This window comes from Colobus angolensis, unplaced genomic scaffold (genome assembly GCF_000951035.1).
Source record: "Colobus angolensis palliatus isolate OR3802 unplaced genomic scaffold, Cang.pa_1.0 Scaffold6, whole genome shotgun sequence".
In the NCBI taxonomy this organism is placed as follows: Eukaryota; Metazoa; Chordata; class Mammalia; order Primates; family Cercopithecidae; genus Colobus; species Colobus angolensis.
This window is the reverse complement of record NW_012119598.1, coordinates 3,565,537-3,578,768: the sequence shown is the minus strand read 5'-3', so window position 1 is coordinate 3,578,768 and position 13,232 is coordinate 3,565,537. Positions and strand designations below refer to the sequence as shown.

The following is a 13,232-nucleotide window of genomic DNA, read 5'->3' as shown; positions in this document are numbered from 1 at the left end:
GAGTTTAACAATCACAGGGTTGGCCAAAAGGAAAGAATTGACTACTCAAATCACTCTCCTTAGAAATTTAGAGACTAGGGTTTTTAAAGGACAATTTGGCAGGGAGGGGGCTAGGGAACGGGGAATGCTGATTGGCTGGGTTGAGGATAAAATCACAGGGGGCTGAAGCTGTCTTCCTGCTGTTCTTGAGTTCCTGTGTGGGGTCATAAAACTAGTTAAGCCAGTTTCCCATTCTGGATGGTGCCAGCTGGTTCATCAGGATGCAGAGTTTTGAACACCAGTCTAGGGTTTGACAATAGTGATGTTAACCACAGGAGCAACTGGGGAGGTTATGACTCTTATGCCCTCTAGAACAATTGCTGGTTATTGTTTCACTATGCCTACATCTTAGCAGAGTTCAGACCCCTTCCCAATCTTAATCTGTGGCCTTTCATTAGTGTTAAAAAAGTAATTTGATCCTTGAACAAGGAGGGTGTAGTTTTGGAAAGGGCTATTACCATGCTTGCTTTAAGGTTAACCTATGAACTAAATTCCTCTCTAGGTTAGCTTAGCCTATGCCCAGGAATGAGCAAGGACAGCTTAGAGGTCAGAAGCCAGATGGACTCAGCTATGTCAGATTTCTCTTACTGTCATAATTTTGCAAATGCAGTTTCAATGTGATTCAGTGGTCCAAATCAGGCAATATTTTCAATTCCAGTCCTTGTGTAGTATTTTGAACATCTGCATCTACCACTGGTCCACACCCAGTCCAGAGCAGGTGCCTATTCCTGTCAGGACCCATTTGTAGACCCCAGGGGCCATCAGCATCAGACCAAGTTGGCAGCTCTGTGCAGGGCCTTGCCCTGGAGAATCTGCCCCATTGCCATCTGCAGTCTCTACTTCTCTTGCTGGCTGACTGAGCAGCTGTTATTGTGTGCCTCAGAGAGCACAAGAGGAACGTGTCTGGATTCAGCCATGTCTACACCGCAGCATCCCCACTACCCTCATCCACTCATTCCATGAACCCAGGTGGCCGCCCAAGCAAGTGCACAGGATGCCCACTTGCCAATTCCAACCACTTTCTCATCCTGGAAGGGCATTCTGATGGGCGCTGACATGTCCTACTTCAATGTAGCCCTCAAATTCTCATAGTCATTTCCACAGGGCTGTGCCCCATATGGTCAACCCTTTAAGAGGCCAGCTTTCCATTGCCACCTGGCTTAGTCTATGGCCAGGCCACTGGCTACTGACCATGAGTCGGCAAAAACTCAAACATAGGGGCAAACAGCATGCATCTCAGCCCACTGAGCTGATTTGTTTGTACCTTGTTCAATCAGAATGGCGCCTTCCAAATAGGATGCTGTCTGCTCACGTTGGAACTGTCATCCATAAACCAAGTAGCTCTTTGTTGATCAATAAAAGTTGTTTTTAGGTAACACTCAACTGGTTGTAGGGCCCAGCAGCTCCTCGGGTGGTTCCAAAGCCAATGCTAGCGGAGAAGAGGCTCCCTGCTCTCAAGTGTCTCCTCCTCACGTTCCCCTGGTACCGTGATCCTCTATAAACCAATTCCATTTTATTATGGAGCTTTTCTGAGCACTGTTTTCTCCATTAGAGTGTTTCTCTGACACTGTCCAAGACATTTCAAATATTTCAGGTTTTAAGATCAGTTTATGTCCTTCAGTCATAAGGCAGTTTCAATTAATGTCCACTAGAAGGCTAGTAACTAATTGCCTTTTGAGTGGAATTTTCTTAGTCCAAAAATCCCAGTGGTCATCACTGGATGGCTCTCAGAGACTACCGCCATAAGTTCCAGCCTGCCCTCCACACAGGCACATTGCACAGATAATCTGTGTCCATCATTACTCTAGTAAAATTAACAACCTGCATGGGCTCAGGTAATTTTCTTCATTCCTGTTTTTGGCATCGTTCAACCAATATCGGCTGAAGGGCAGATTTACATGCTTAATGTTTTATAATACTAGGTGAGGGAAGCATTCCCCAGTCAGACTCAATATCCATCTGCTTAATGAACTCAGGTAAAGGAGATACCACCACTTCACATAAAGTCCGTTCAGACATTGCAAATTTCATCCAAACTTTCACTTAATTTCTTCAATATTTCATTCCCATATCCTCTCAATCTAACTATAGCCCCTTAGAACTCCAACAGGTTTTGGAATTACAGTGCATGGGCCTCCTGTGTCCAGGAGTCCTAGAAATGTCTCATCTCCACCTGCTGATCATTTACCCACATGCATGCATACACCCTCAGTTCTCCAGCTGAAGATGGGGCCAAGGGACTCAGGCCCTTTTGTCAGTCTTCATCCTGATTAGATTGTGGGACCACTGTCTCGGGGATTCAGAATCAGGTTTCTCATTGTCATCCTTGCTTGCTGGCTTTTAAAATTCCTCCAAACTATGAAGCAGAGTTTGTTTAAAGTGAATAAAGCAGATTTATTTAAAGCCCTTCATGGCCGGGCATGGTGGCTCACGCCTGTAATCCCTGCACTTTGGGAGGCTGAGACAGGCAGATCACCTGAGGTCAGGAGTTCAAGACCAGCCTGGTCAACATGGTGAAACCCCGTCTCTACTAAAAATACAAAACTTAGCCGAGCCTGGTGGCATGTGCCTGTAATTCCAGCTACTTGGGATGCTGGGGCAGGAGAATCACTTGAATCTGGGAGGTGGAGGTTGCAGTGAGCCAAGATCATGCCACTGCACTCCAGCCTGGGCGACACAGCAAGACTCTGTCTCAACAAAAATAAATAAATAAATAAAAGCCCTTCACTGCTGGGGGATAAGCAGGGCCTCCCACCAGTCCCTACAGTTTCTGAAGTGCTGCACTAAGACTTTTGTCTTCACTCCATCAATGTCTGCTGTATTCATCCCATTAATAACCACTGAAGGATTTCTGCCCTGCTGGGATGAATCCCTTGACTTTCTCCTCTGTCCTTCCCCCATTCTCCTTCACATCTTAGTTATTGGTTTGTTCTGCTTAACTGTTCCCTCTGGTGGTAACACTGACATGAGTGGCTATAGTTTGGACCCACCTGAATCCAAGCTTAGGTCAGCCTCAGGATCCATCCCAATACTCTCACTTTTATTTTAGTTATTACAGATAACAATAACCAAGAGACTGGTACTAGCTTGTTCCTTGTTACTTTTCATTTCCTTATTTATCCAGTACCATCTCCTCAGAAATGGAGGCATTATTTCTAAATTCCTTTGGTAACTTCTGCCTCCAGCAACTAATTGCAGCACAGCGTTATTTCCATACCATCGGCAACCCTGTGGCCATCCAATAATCAAAGGTTCATCACCGCCAACCCTTTAATCAACCCCAGCCCTTTCCTCCTTCTTCCTCTCAAGTCACATGTTTCAGCAAGTCAGGGTAGGGCCGGTGAATCCCACCTCTGACACCTACTGTGAAGTGTTTTGGTGACCTGTAATGTCAGAGGGAACAGTCATTAAGACCACTGTTGCTTCTGAAACCAATTGCAAATACAACGGTCTCCAAGATCACCCTTAGGTTTGATAATTTACTAGAAGGAGTCACAGTACTTAACTGAAATCTATTATACTTACAGTAATGATTTTTTTTACATGGAAAGGATACAAATGAAAACCAGCCAAGGGAAAAGTGCCTACAGTGGAGTCCAGGGGAGTCAAATTTTTTTTTTTTGTGGAGTCAGGGCACATGACTTTCCCAATATCAACATATGACAACACACATGGAATGTTACTGACCAGTGAAGCTCACATAAGCTTTGTTGTTCACAGTTTTTACTGTGGTTTGGGTGCATGTTTGTGGATATCCTAGACTACACGTCCAAACTCCATCATTTTCACAGGCAGCTACCCCTGGAGCGCCTCTTGATTCTAGGGGTGCATACTACAGGCATGGCGTACCCTCAGGAGGACCGACCCAGGGAGAAAGGTCCATTAGGCACTGGAACTGGGTTCAGGGCAATCTGAGAAGGATATCCAACGGCCATAATATTTGGAATGTGGTCTTGAACAGGAGTGCAAGCTTTGAGTGAACATGACCTCTTTGATCTACAAATTGTCTCCTACGGGAAGGGGGCTGGACAGGAAAGGAAAAAGCATGCCTGCTGGTTGGAATAGATCCTGTTATTTAGCTAATCCTCTTAGAGCTTTTCAAATATTTAATTAGCCTGCCTTCTCTTCTTGTCTTAACTACTACTGGATTATCACTGATATAAGTTTTTCAGGCACTAGACAATCCAAAGATCTACAAAAACTTTACATCTACAAGCCAAGGCACAGAATCCCAGCCCCAGAAAGAGACTGTGGCCCTCCTTCCTTATCAGGATCCCAAGAAGCCATAGAACAAGAGGCTAAAAGATTGGAAGGACTCTGGAAAGGCTTCATGCTGCTGTAGGTCATGGATGGACAAGCTTTGTGTCTGGAGCTGCTGGTAGTGGGCCACTCAGTAAGTTCACCCAGGCTCCCACATTCTCCATGCTCTGTTTCAGGAAACAACCAGAACTGTGGACAGTCTTACCAAAGACACTAACATCATCACCAGAGAATTAAAGAAATCCAGTGAGTGGCCCACAACAATTGACTGGCATGGGACATGATCCTAGCTTCCCACAGGGCACTTGCGATTGTGCAATCAGAAGTGACTGATGTGTGTATGTTTCCACACACCTCTCTGATGTCTATGCCATCACCAAAGATATTCAGACTGCAAACCAGGAAATGCATTGAATGGCCACTATTATCCTTATACTTCCACTTAAGGACACTCCAGGCCCAATGTCTCAAGGCCTTTTAGGCTAGCTTCCTTCAAACCTCAAATCTTGCTTACTCTCTCATTTAACTTTTAACCCTTTTCCCATTTACCCTGAGAACACTCGCCGGCAGCACTTCCGGCTGCAGCATTTACCCTAAGATAACATTGCCAAGAAAGACCTTGGTTTTATTATTACTTTTGCATTTCTCTGGCATATTGACGTTGGAAACAAAAGACATTATTCTATTTATAGCATTCTGTTTTTAGTAGTGGTATTTCCATTTACAAAATGTAGTAATCCTTGATCGCTGAAAATGTCAGAGCCTAGAAAACGTAGCATTCCTAAGCATGATGTTAACATCATTAAACGGCTGTTGGCTGAAGACTCATGTGATGAATCCAATTTTTCTAAAATAGATGGCTCAGATGATTCCGATGATTCTGATATTAGGTCTGTTTAGAAATAGAACTTCAAAAACAGTTTTTATATTTTACTTCCACATTGAAAATCAGTCAGATTTGCTTTGGCCTCAAAGCATGTGTTTATGTAAAATTAAATGAGTGCTAGCAGCCAGCTGCACTTTCTTTTCTAAACAGAAAAAGGATTAATAATTATTATTTTAAACATATGCTAGGTATACCTCTCTTAAATGCTGATCTCTAAGACTCTCTAACACCTGTCATTCTAGAACACAGTCAGCAGATGACACAGCTAGATCTTCCGGGCCATTGAGAACGTGAAGGCCAGCCCACCCCTGAGACCTGATTGAACCAGCCTCAACCTTACAATGAAGTTTATTCCATCCCTAACAGCATTGAAGGACAGATTTTGTCTGCCTGAAACAATGAAAGAATAACCACGGGCTCACAGTTGCCAATTTTTTACCAACGACTTTGGCTTGACCAAACTTTAATTGGGCTTTTACCCATAAATCCCTAACTGTTGCCTTTCATGCAAGCACTCAGAGGCACACTGTCTTCCTGAACAGCTCAGTTGCACAATCCGCTGAATATAGAGAAAAATATTTCCTGTTGAAGAGACCTGATTTTGCCACCTGTCTACTATCCATTTACCCTCCTCCATAACAAAGCTTCTGCAAGTCCTGCTTACCCCACCTTACTAAAGAAAAGCTTTATCTAGTTAATTTTGGATGTACACAGGTTAATAAAACCAGAGCATTCTCTGTATTTCAATAAGCCTTTTGATTCGTTTCTTTTTTCTTTCTTTTTTTTTTTTTTTTCTGAGACAAAGTTTCGCTCTTGTTGCCCAGACTGGAGTGCAATGGCGCAATCTCGGCTCACTGCAAACTCCACCTCCTGGGTTCAAGTGATTCTCCTGCCTCCACCTCCCAAGTAGCTGGGATTACAAGCATGCGCCACCACACTCAGCTAATTTTGTATTTTTAGTAGAGATGGGATTTCTCCATATTGTTCAGGCTGTTCTCAAACTCCCGACCTCAGGTGATCTGCCTGCCTCAGCCTCCCAAAATACTGGGATTACAGGCATAAGCCACCTTGTCCGGCCTAATTTCTTTTTATCTAAGTCTAGATTTCCTTTTTTTTAAGAGACAGGGTCTCACCCTGTTGCCCAGGTTAGATTTGGACTCCTGGGCTCAAGCAACTCTCCCACTTCGCCCTCCTGAAGAGTCGCAAGTCCAGTCGGATGCCATCGCTCCCAGCTTGGATTTGTATTTATTTGACTAAAGTGTCATCTGACGCCCACAGGCGAGGGTGTCAGATAAACTCCCTTGCTCAGGCACTGTCTAGACATGATGACATATACCATGATGCTCTTGCTGCCCATCCCCAAGGCAGCAGGTGACAGCACTGGGTGGGGGCTATAATTACCAAGCCCAGGAGGGGAGGCAGCAGCCAAACTGGTGCACGGGTGGACGTGGTCTCTTTGAGAACCATGTCGCCCACACAACTCCCCTACCCCTCCCTACTGCAAATTCACAATGGAGCCAGGGCCCTCACCATGGCCAGCTCCTTCCACTGCCACCCAGGCACCCTCCCAGGCTCCTGCTGCCCTTCTCCACTCAGTCCCTCTGGTGGTCACTGCCAGCATGTAGATTGGTGGCATAAACCTGCATTGTTGCAGGGGTGCCTGGGGTCTGTATCAAGAGAGCTTGATCCCTGGAGGCAGACACAGGTGGGTCCCCCCCTCCTTGGTCCTGCCACGACCCATCAGTCATCCCGGATGCAGTGGCATTCAGCCCTGCCTGGGGTGACAGAGCCTCCCTGTACCCCTGCCCCACCTACCTACCCTCTCCCTAGAAGGGCATCTGCTGTGCCCCCTCCTCCTCCAGGGCCCCTCCCAGCCTTTCAGTCTCTCCCCATAATATGGCCAGTGCTCTGCAGATTTTCAAGACCCTCAGCAGCGGCTGCTGCAGGAAGTAGGGGGTGCAGCTCTTTGCTGTCTAGTACTTACTGTCTGACCACAAAAGCCCCTGTTCCAAGGACACGGGAGGAGGACAAGGCCATCCTTAGTGACATTCAGGATGCAGAGCCATGGTGTGGTTCTTGTTTCATTTCAGCTTTGGGAGGTCATCAGTGATGAGCATGGGATCGACCCCACAGACAGTTACCATGGAGACAGTGACTTGCAGCTGGAGAGAATCAACGTGTACTACAATGAGGCTGCTGGTGAGTAGCAGGATGTGTGTGCCCAGGAATCCTTGCTTTCCATGATGTGGGAGATGAAACGTCCTAGGAACATGCACGTGACAAAGGCATGCTTCTTGCATATTCATTTCAAATGCCAACTGCTGGAAAAACACGCTTTATGGTTTCCTAAGAGTCCTGCCTGTTTGCCACAGTTAAGCACACTCAGGACCTCCTTTTTCTTAAAAGCAGAAAATCTCCTGTTCTCCTTTTGTCTCAGATGCTAGAATTGAATGCTGCTGTGAGTCCATCCCTAAGCACAGGTCTGAGTCAGTTCTCGTTTCCTGCAGGTAATAAATACGTACCTCGGGCCATCCTGGTGGATCTGGAGCCTGGCACCATGGACTCCGTCAGGTCTGGACCCTTCGGCCAGATCTTCAGGCCAGACAACTTCGTGTTTGGTATGTAGTCATGATCACTGGGAACTGGCCAAATGACACCTTCTTCCTAACAGCCCTGCAAAGCACAGTTCTTAGTGTTCAGTGCCGAGGTGACACTGTGTCCACGGCAGCCCTGAGTCCTGGCCTAGCTCCACGCAGTCCATGGGCGGTCATGGCTCACAGATCAACGCCAGCCTGCAGAGGGCTGCCGCAGCCCTTCCATTGCAGAGCAGCCTCAGACTGGAAGGAAGAAAGAGCAAGGAAAAGCTTCAAGCCAGGCTTCATAGGCTATAGGCAACTTCAAAGGACTTCAAAGAGTCAGGGGCCAAAAGCACAGGTTATGGCCAGAGCTAGACAGATGCTGAGGCCACGTTCTCTCCTGGTCACACTGCCTTCACCTTGCCTGTTTAATTGTACTTGAGTATAAAGAGAATGCCTGTTCAAAATGTATGTATTTCAGAACCAATTAAGTTTTCTAATCCTATCCTCTTCCTCAATCAATGGCCTCAGATTTGCTAAACTTCTAACTTTATTATGATCCAGAGTGTTTTTGAGAGTCACTGACATACAAAAATATTTCCGGCCAGGTGAGGTGGCTCATGCCTGTAATCCCAGCACTTTAGGAGGCCAAGGTGGGTAAATCACCTGAGGTCAGGAGTTTGGGACCAGCCTGGCCAACATGGTGAAACCCTGTCTCTACTAACAATATAAAAATCAGCTGGGCATGGTCGCAGGTGCCTGTAATCCCAGCTACTAGGGAGGATGAGGCAGGAGAATTGCTTGAATCTGGGAGGCAGAGGTTGCAGTGAGCCAAGATTGCAATGCTGCACTCCAGCCTGGAGGACAGAGCATGACTCCGTCTCAAAAAAAAACAAAAAAGAAAAAGAAAAATATTTCTTTAGGTAAAAGAGGAGTATTCAAAAGGGAAGAATCTGCCAGTCTAAGACCAGTCCTACCTTCTCCTCCATAGTCAAAATGACATGTTTTAGGCAGGCCAGAGCGGAGCTGGGAATAACTGGGCCAAGGGCCACTACACAGAGGGAGCCGAGCTGGTCAACTCAGTCCTGGACGTGGTGAGGAAGGAGTCAGAGAGCTGTGACTGTCTCCAGGGCTTCCAGCTGACCCACTCTCTGGGGGGCGGCACCGGGTCCGGGATGGGCACCCTGCTCATCAGCAAGATCCGGGAAGAGTACCCAGACCGCATCATGAACACCTTCAGCGTCATGCCCTCACCCAAGGTGTCAGACACGGTGGTGGAGCCCTACAACGCCACCCTCTCTGTCCACCAGCTGGTGGAAAACACAGATGAAACCTACTGCATAGATAACGAGGCCCTGTACGACATCTGCTTCCGCACCCTGAAGCTGACCACCCCCACCTACGGGGACCTCAACCACCTGGTGTCGGCCACCATGAGCGGGGTCACCACCTGCCTGCGCTTCCCGGGCCAGCTGAACGCAGACCTGCGCAAGCTGGGGGTGAACATGGTGCCCTTCCCGCGCCTGCACTTCTTCATGCCCGGCTTTGCGCCCCTCACCAGCGGGGGCAGCCAGCAGTACCGGATGCTCACAGTGCCCGAGCTCACCCAGCAGATGACATGCCCTTGCCTAGCATCCATACACTGAGAGGAGAGGGGCGGGGAAAGTGAAATGTTTTGCAGCGGCTACACAAAGAACCAGGACAGCTTCCTGTGAGTCACCAGTGTGATGAGGCTCTCCAGTGGTGACATAATCAGACCTGCATCTTCCCAACCTTCAAACAAGAACAACTAGATGAGTGAGAGCATCTCTGGCCTTTGCATTCAGTTCTGAATCCAGTGCCTCTCTAGATTACAAAGTATTTAAAATCCTGCTTCATGGTGGGTCCAGAGAGGGACTGGAAATGCTTAGCTAGTGAGGAGAGCACTGCTGCAGCATGAAAATGACAGGAATCTGAATGGCAGCTGCAGAAGACAGACGTATCAGCTAAGGGGACACAGCAGGACCAATGGCTGAAGGCCACTGTCAGTAGATACAAGGACTTTCCCATCAAACTTCTTTGTAGCAGACACTGTTGGACCCACCCTGTGCCTTTGGCCATGGTTTTTCTCAGACCTGCCGATGGCTTCCTACTGAAAAAACTGTCACCTGCCCCAGGGCTCATTTGTGCAGCAAGGTAAACCCATTTGGAAAGAGGCCCCATTTACTGACAGACTGGAGGCTAAACAGCGAGTTCTCCTCCCCTCAGGTGGGACAACGAAGAGTGCAGTTCTGCGTCTTCTCTGACAGATGCCCCTGGGTTGAACCCTTGCCACCTGCAGCAGTAACCTGTTCTGAGGCAGCCCCTTGGCTTCCTTCTCTTTCCTGGCTCTGTTCCCTACAGCACTTCCAGCGCTTCCCAGGACAGACACTGCCCTCATCACCTTCCACTCAGATCCTAGCCTCAGGGTGTGCTTTGAGGCACCTGACCTACATCACTCATCAAAGAAGAAATCGTGTACTAGTTTGCTATTGTAACAGGTTACCACAAAGTCAGCAGCTTAGCACACCACCTCACAGTTTCTGTTGATCTGGTCGGGGAGTCCAGCAGGGCTGGGAGGGCTGCACTCATCGGGAGCTCAGGGGCCTCTCCCATGCTTGCTCACATCCCCAGCAGGGTCCAGGTCATCAGGGTCATAGGCCGAGGTTCTTGTTTTCTTGCTGGCCTTTGACCAGAGGCTGCTTCCTGCTCCTAAGGGCTGCCTTCCGTTCCCTGCCACATGGCCCTCTCCATAGCAGGCTAGCTGATCCGTCAAGGTCATCAGGAAAGGGTCTCTACTGCTTCCAAACTCGAATATCCTTTCTGTCAAAGTGTGGAGAAATCCTCTTCTTCAAAGGGGCTCATGTAATTAGGGGAGGCTAATGAGATCATCTCTCTATCTGAAGGTCTTGGAAACTTAACTGCATCTGGAAAATCCTGTCACAGCAGTACCTAGATTTATGTTTGATTGAACAACCGGAAAAAGGTGAGTGTTGTAAAAACAAAAATACAATTCTAAGGCCCCCCAGCCATCTGAATGGAACCCTCCTCTCAGCCAAGGTCATTCGAAGTTAACCTGAAAAACTAATTCAGGCAATGATGGGAAGTGGAAGCTGGACATGTCTCTACATTCCCTCCTCCCTTTTGGAATTGCTGATAGAGTAGACTCTTAAGTCTGATGAAAAATATTTACAATCTATTCTCTCTGAAGCCAGCTACCTGAAGGCTTCATCTGCATGGTAAAACCTTGGTCTCCACAACCCCTTATCATAACCCAGGCATTCCTTTCTATTGATAACTCTTTCAACCAATTGTCAGAAAACCTTTGAATCTATCTATGACTTGGAAGCCCCCTTCCCTCCAGCTGTCCTGCCCTTCCAGACCAAACCAATGTATATGTTATATGTATTGACCGATGCCTTGTGTGTCCCTAAAATGTATAAAAGCAAACTGGACCCTGACCACCTTGGGTACATGTTCTCAAGACCTCCTGAGGACGGTATCATGGGCCATTAGTCACTCATATTTGGCTCAGAAAAAACCTCTTCGAATATTTTACAGAGTTTGACTCGTTTTACCAACAGTATATACCATGAGCCAGGTGAATCTTGGGCCACCTTAGAGTCCTGACTACCCCAGAGTGGAAACAGCACAGCCTCTGGAACAAGATGAACCTGTGTTCCTAAAGTAAGTTATGTTTTTTACTTCCTAGTTATATGGCCTTGGGCAAGGATTTTAAATCTAAGCCATAACTTCTTTGTCCAAAAAGTGGTGATCATGCTCACCACTTCAGATGGGTATTATGAGGATTAAATGAAATGCACATGTAAATTACTTGTCACATGTGTGTGCAATAACTAGCTCTGTAGGAGCACCTTTTCAAGGGAGGTGTTCAAGGATAGGCTATATAACTTCCTGTCAGGGATTCTGCAAAGATAAACCATGATAATTTTGGAATTGTCTTAATTTAATTTAATTTAGGAGAGCTAAATAATTAAACATGAGGCCAAAGTACATAAGAAAGCAGCAGCCTTTTATTGCAAATATGCACACACTCTCGGGCGAAGTCCGATCCTCAGGAATGGGGCCAGGGAAGTCACGCTGGCCTCTGCCAGCGGTGGACTTTTATACACTGGTACTGGAAGGGGGCGGGCAGTGGGCGGGACAAGGGCGTGATAGGTGCCTCTCTGTAGGTGTGGTCGGGTAAGTTTGGATCGCTTCGGATTGACATCACCTGGCGCATGCTCGGTTGTCCTGCACTTTCCTGGGCGCGGGAAAGTTGGTGATGAAGAACACGGAAGCAGTCGGGACTGTGCCATCTAGTTCACCTTCCTCCATTTTGTCCCTTCTCCCTCACCCAAACAGGAATATCTTTTAATTTTTTTTTTTTCGAGACCGAGTCTCACTCTGTCAGGCTGGAGAGAAGTGGCGTGAACTCGGCTCACTGCAAGCTCCGCCTCCCAGGTTCACGCCATTCTCCTGCCTCAACCTCCCGAGTAGCTGGGACTACAGGCACCCGCCACCATGCCAGGCTAGTTTTTTGTATTTTTAGTGGAGACAGCGTTTCAATGTGTTAGCCAGGATGGTCTCGATCTCCTGACCTCATGATCCACCCGCCTCGGCCTTCCAAAGTGCTGGGATTACAGGTGTGAGTCACCGCACCCGGCCGAAATATCTTTTAATTTTTAAATCTACAATCTTTAGGTTCTTTACAACCAGGAAAAGTCTGTGGCTCCATGTAAACATTCTTGAAAGAGCTTTTCATCAGAAAAAGGGCTTCATTGATTGTTATTAAAGTATTTCCTTGGGGCCAGGTGCAGTGGCTCACACCTGTAATCCCAGCACTTTGGGAGACTGAGGCAGGAGGATTACTTGAGCTCAGGAGTTTGAGACTGGCCTGGCAACATAGTGAGTAAAATGTTCTTGTATTGGTTCAAACCCCGAGAGTGCGCCAACAGACAGCACGAGGCGGTTGGGAGCCACACACTGTTTTAATGAGTGCCTGGGTGCAGGCAGGCTGAGGCCTAAAATGTCCTCAGCACCAAATGAGGACAGGGCAGGGGTTTTATAGTCTCCTGTAAACAAGAATTGAGTCAGTCTGATGTAACTGCTACGTGGTACCCGGATAGCCTCTCTCAGTCTTCCGGGGATACGTGTCTTCCAGCCAGCTCTCTTCCGGCTTCTGCTATCTTGCTGACACACACTCTGGCACACGGGGCCTTGGACCTTGGGACTGGGCCTGAGAAAGGAGGAGTTATTCATTCCCTTAAGTTTTCAGGCCTTGGGGAGAACCTTTCAGTGAGACCTCCTCTCTACAAAAACTAAAAATGAAAATATTGGCCAGTTGTGGTGGCTTGCACCTATAATCCCAGGTACTTGGGAGGCTGAGGCAGGAGGATCACTTGAGCCCAGGAGTTCAAAATTGCAGTAATCCATGATCATGACACCACGCT

The 13,232-nt window shown here is 47.4% G+C and overlaps 1 protein-coding gene and 1 long non-coding RNA gene across 2 annotated transcripts in view; both read left to right on the top strand.

Moving 5' to 3' along the window:
- Positions 1–5,117, top strand: part of LOC105526580 — a 14,305-nt gene extending 9,188 nt beyond the window's left edge. Inside the window, exon 3 of the long non-coding RNA XR_001004095.1 lies at positions 4,212–5,117. This is a non-coding gene — a long non-coding RNA (uncharacterized LOC105526580). The remainder of the gene's footprint in view (positions 1–4,211) is intronic.
- LOC105526783 (tubulin beta-1 chain-like) overlaps positions 1–9,407 on the top strand; it is a 57,765-nt gene extending 48,358 nt beyond the window's left edge. Inside the window, exons 2-4 of the mRNA XM_011962896.1 lie at positions 7,276–7,388; positions 7,661–7,803; positions 8,776–9,407. Coding sequence (XP_011818286.1) covers positions 7,276–7,388; positions 7,661–7,803; positions 8,776–9,407 — 888 coding nt within the window. The remainder of the gene's footprint in view (positions 1–7,275; positions 7,389–7,660; positions 7,804–8,775) is intronic.
- The last annotated feature ends 3,825 nt before the right edge of the window (positions 9,408–13,232 follow it).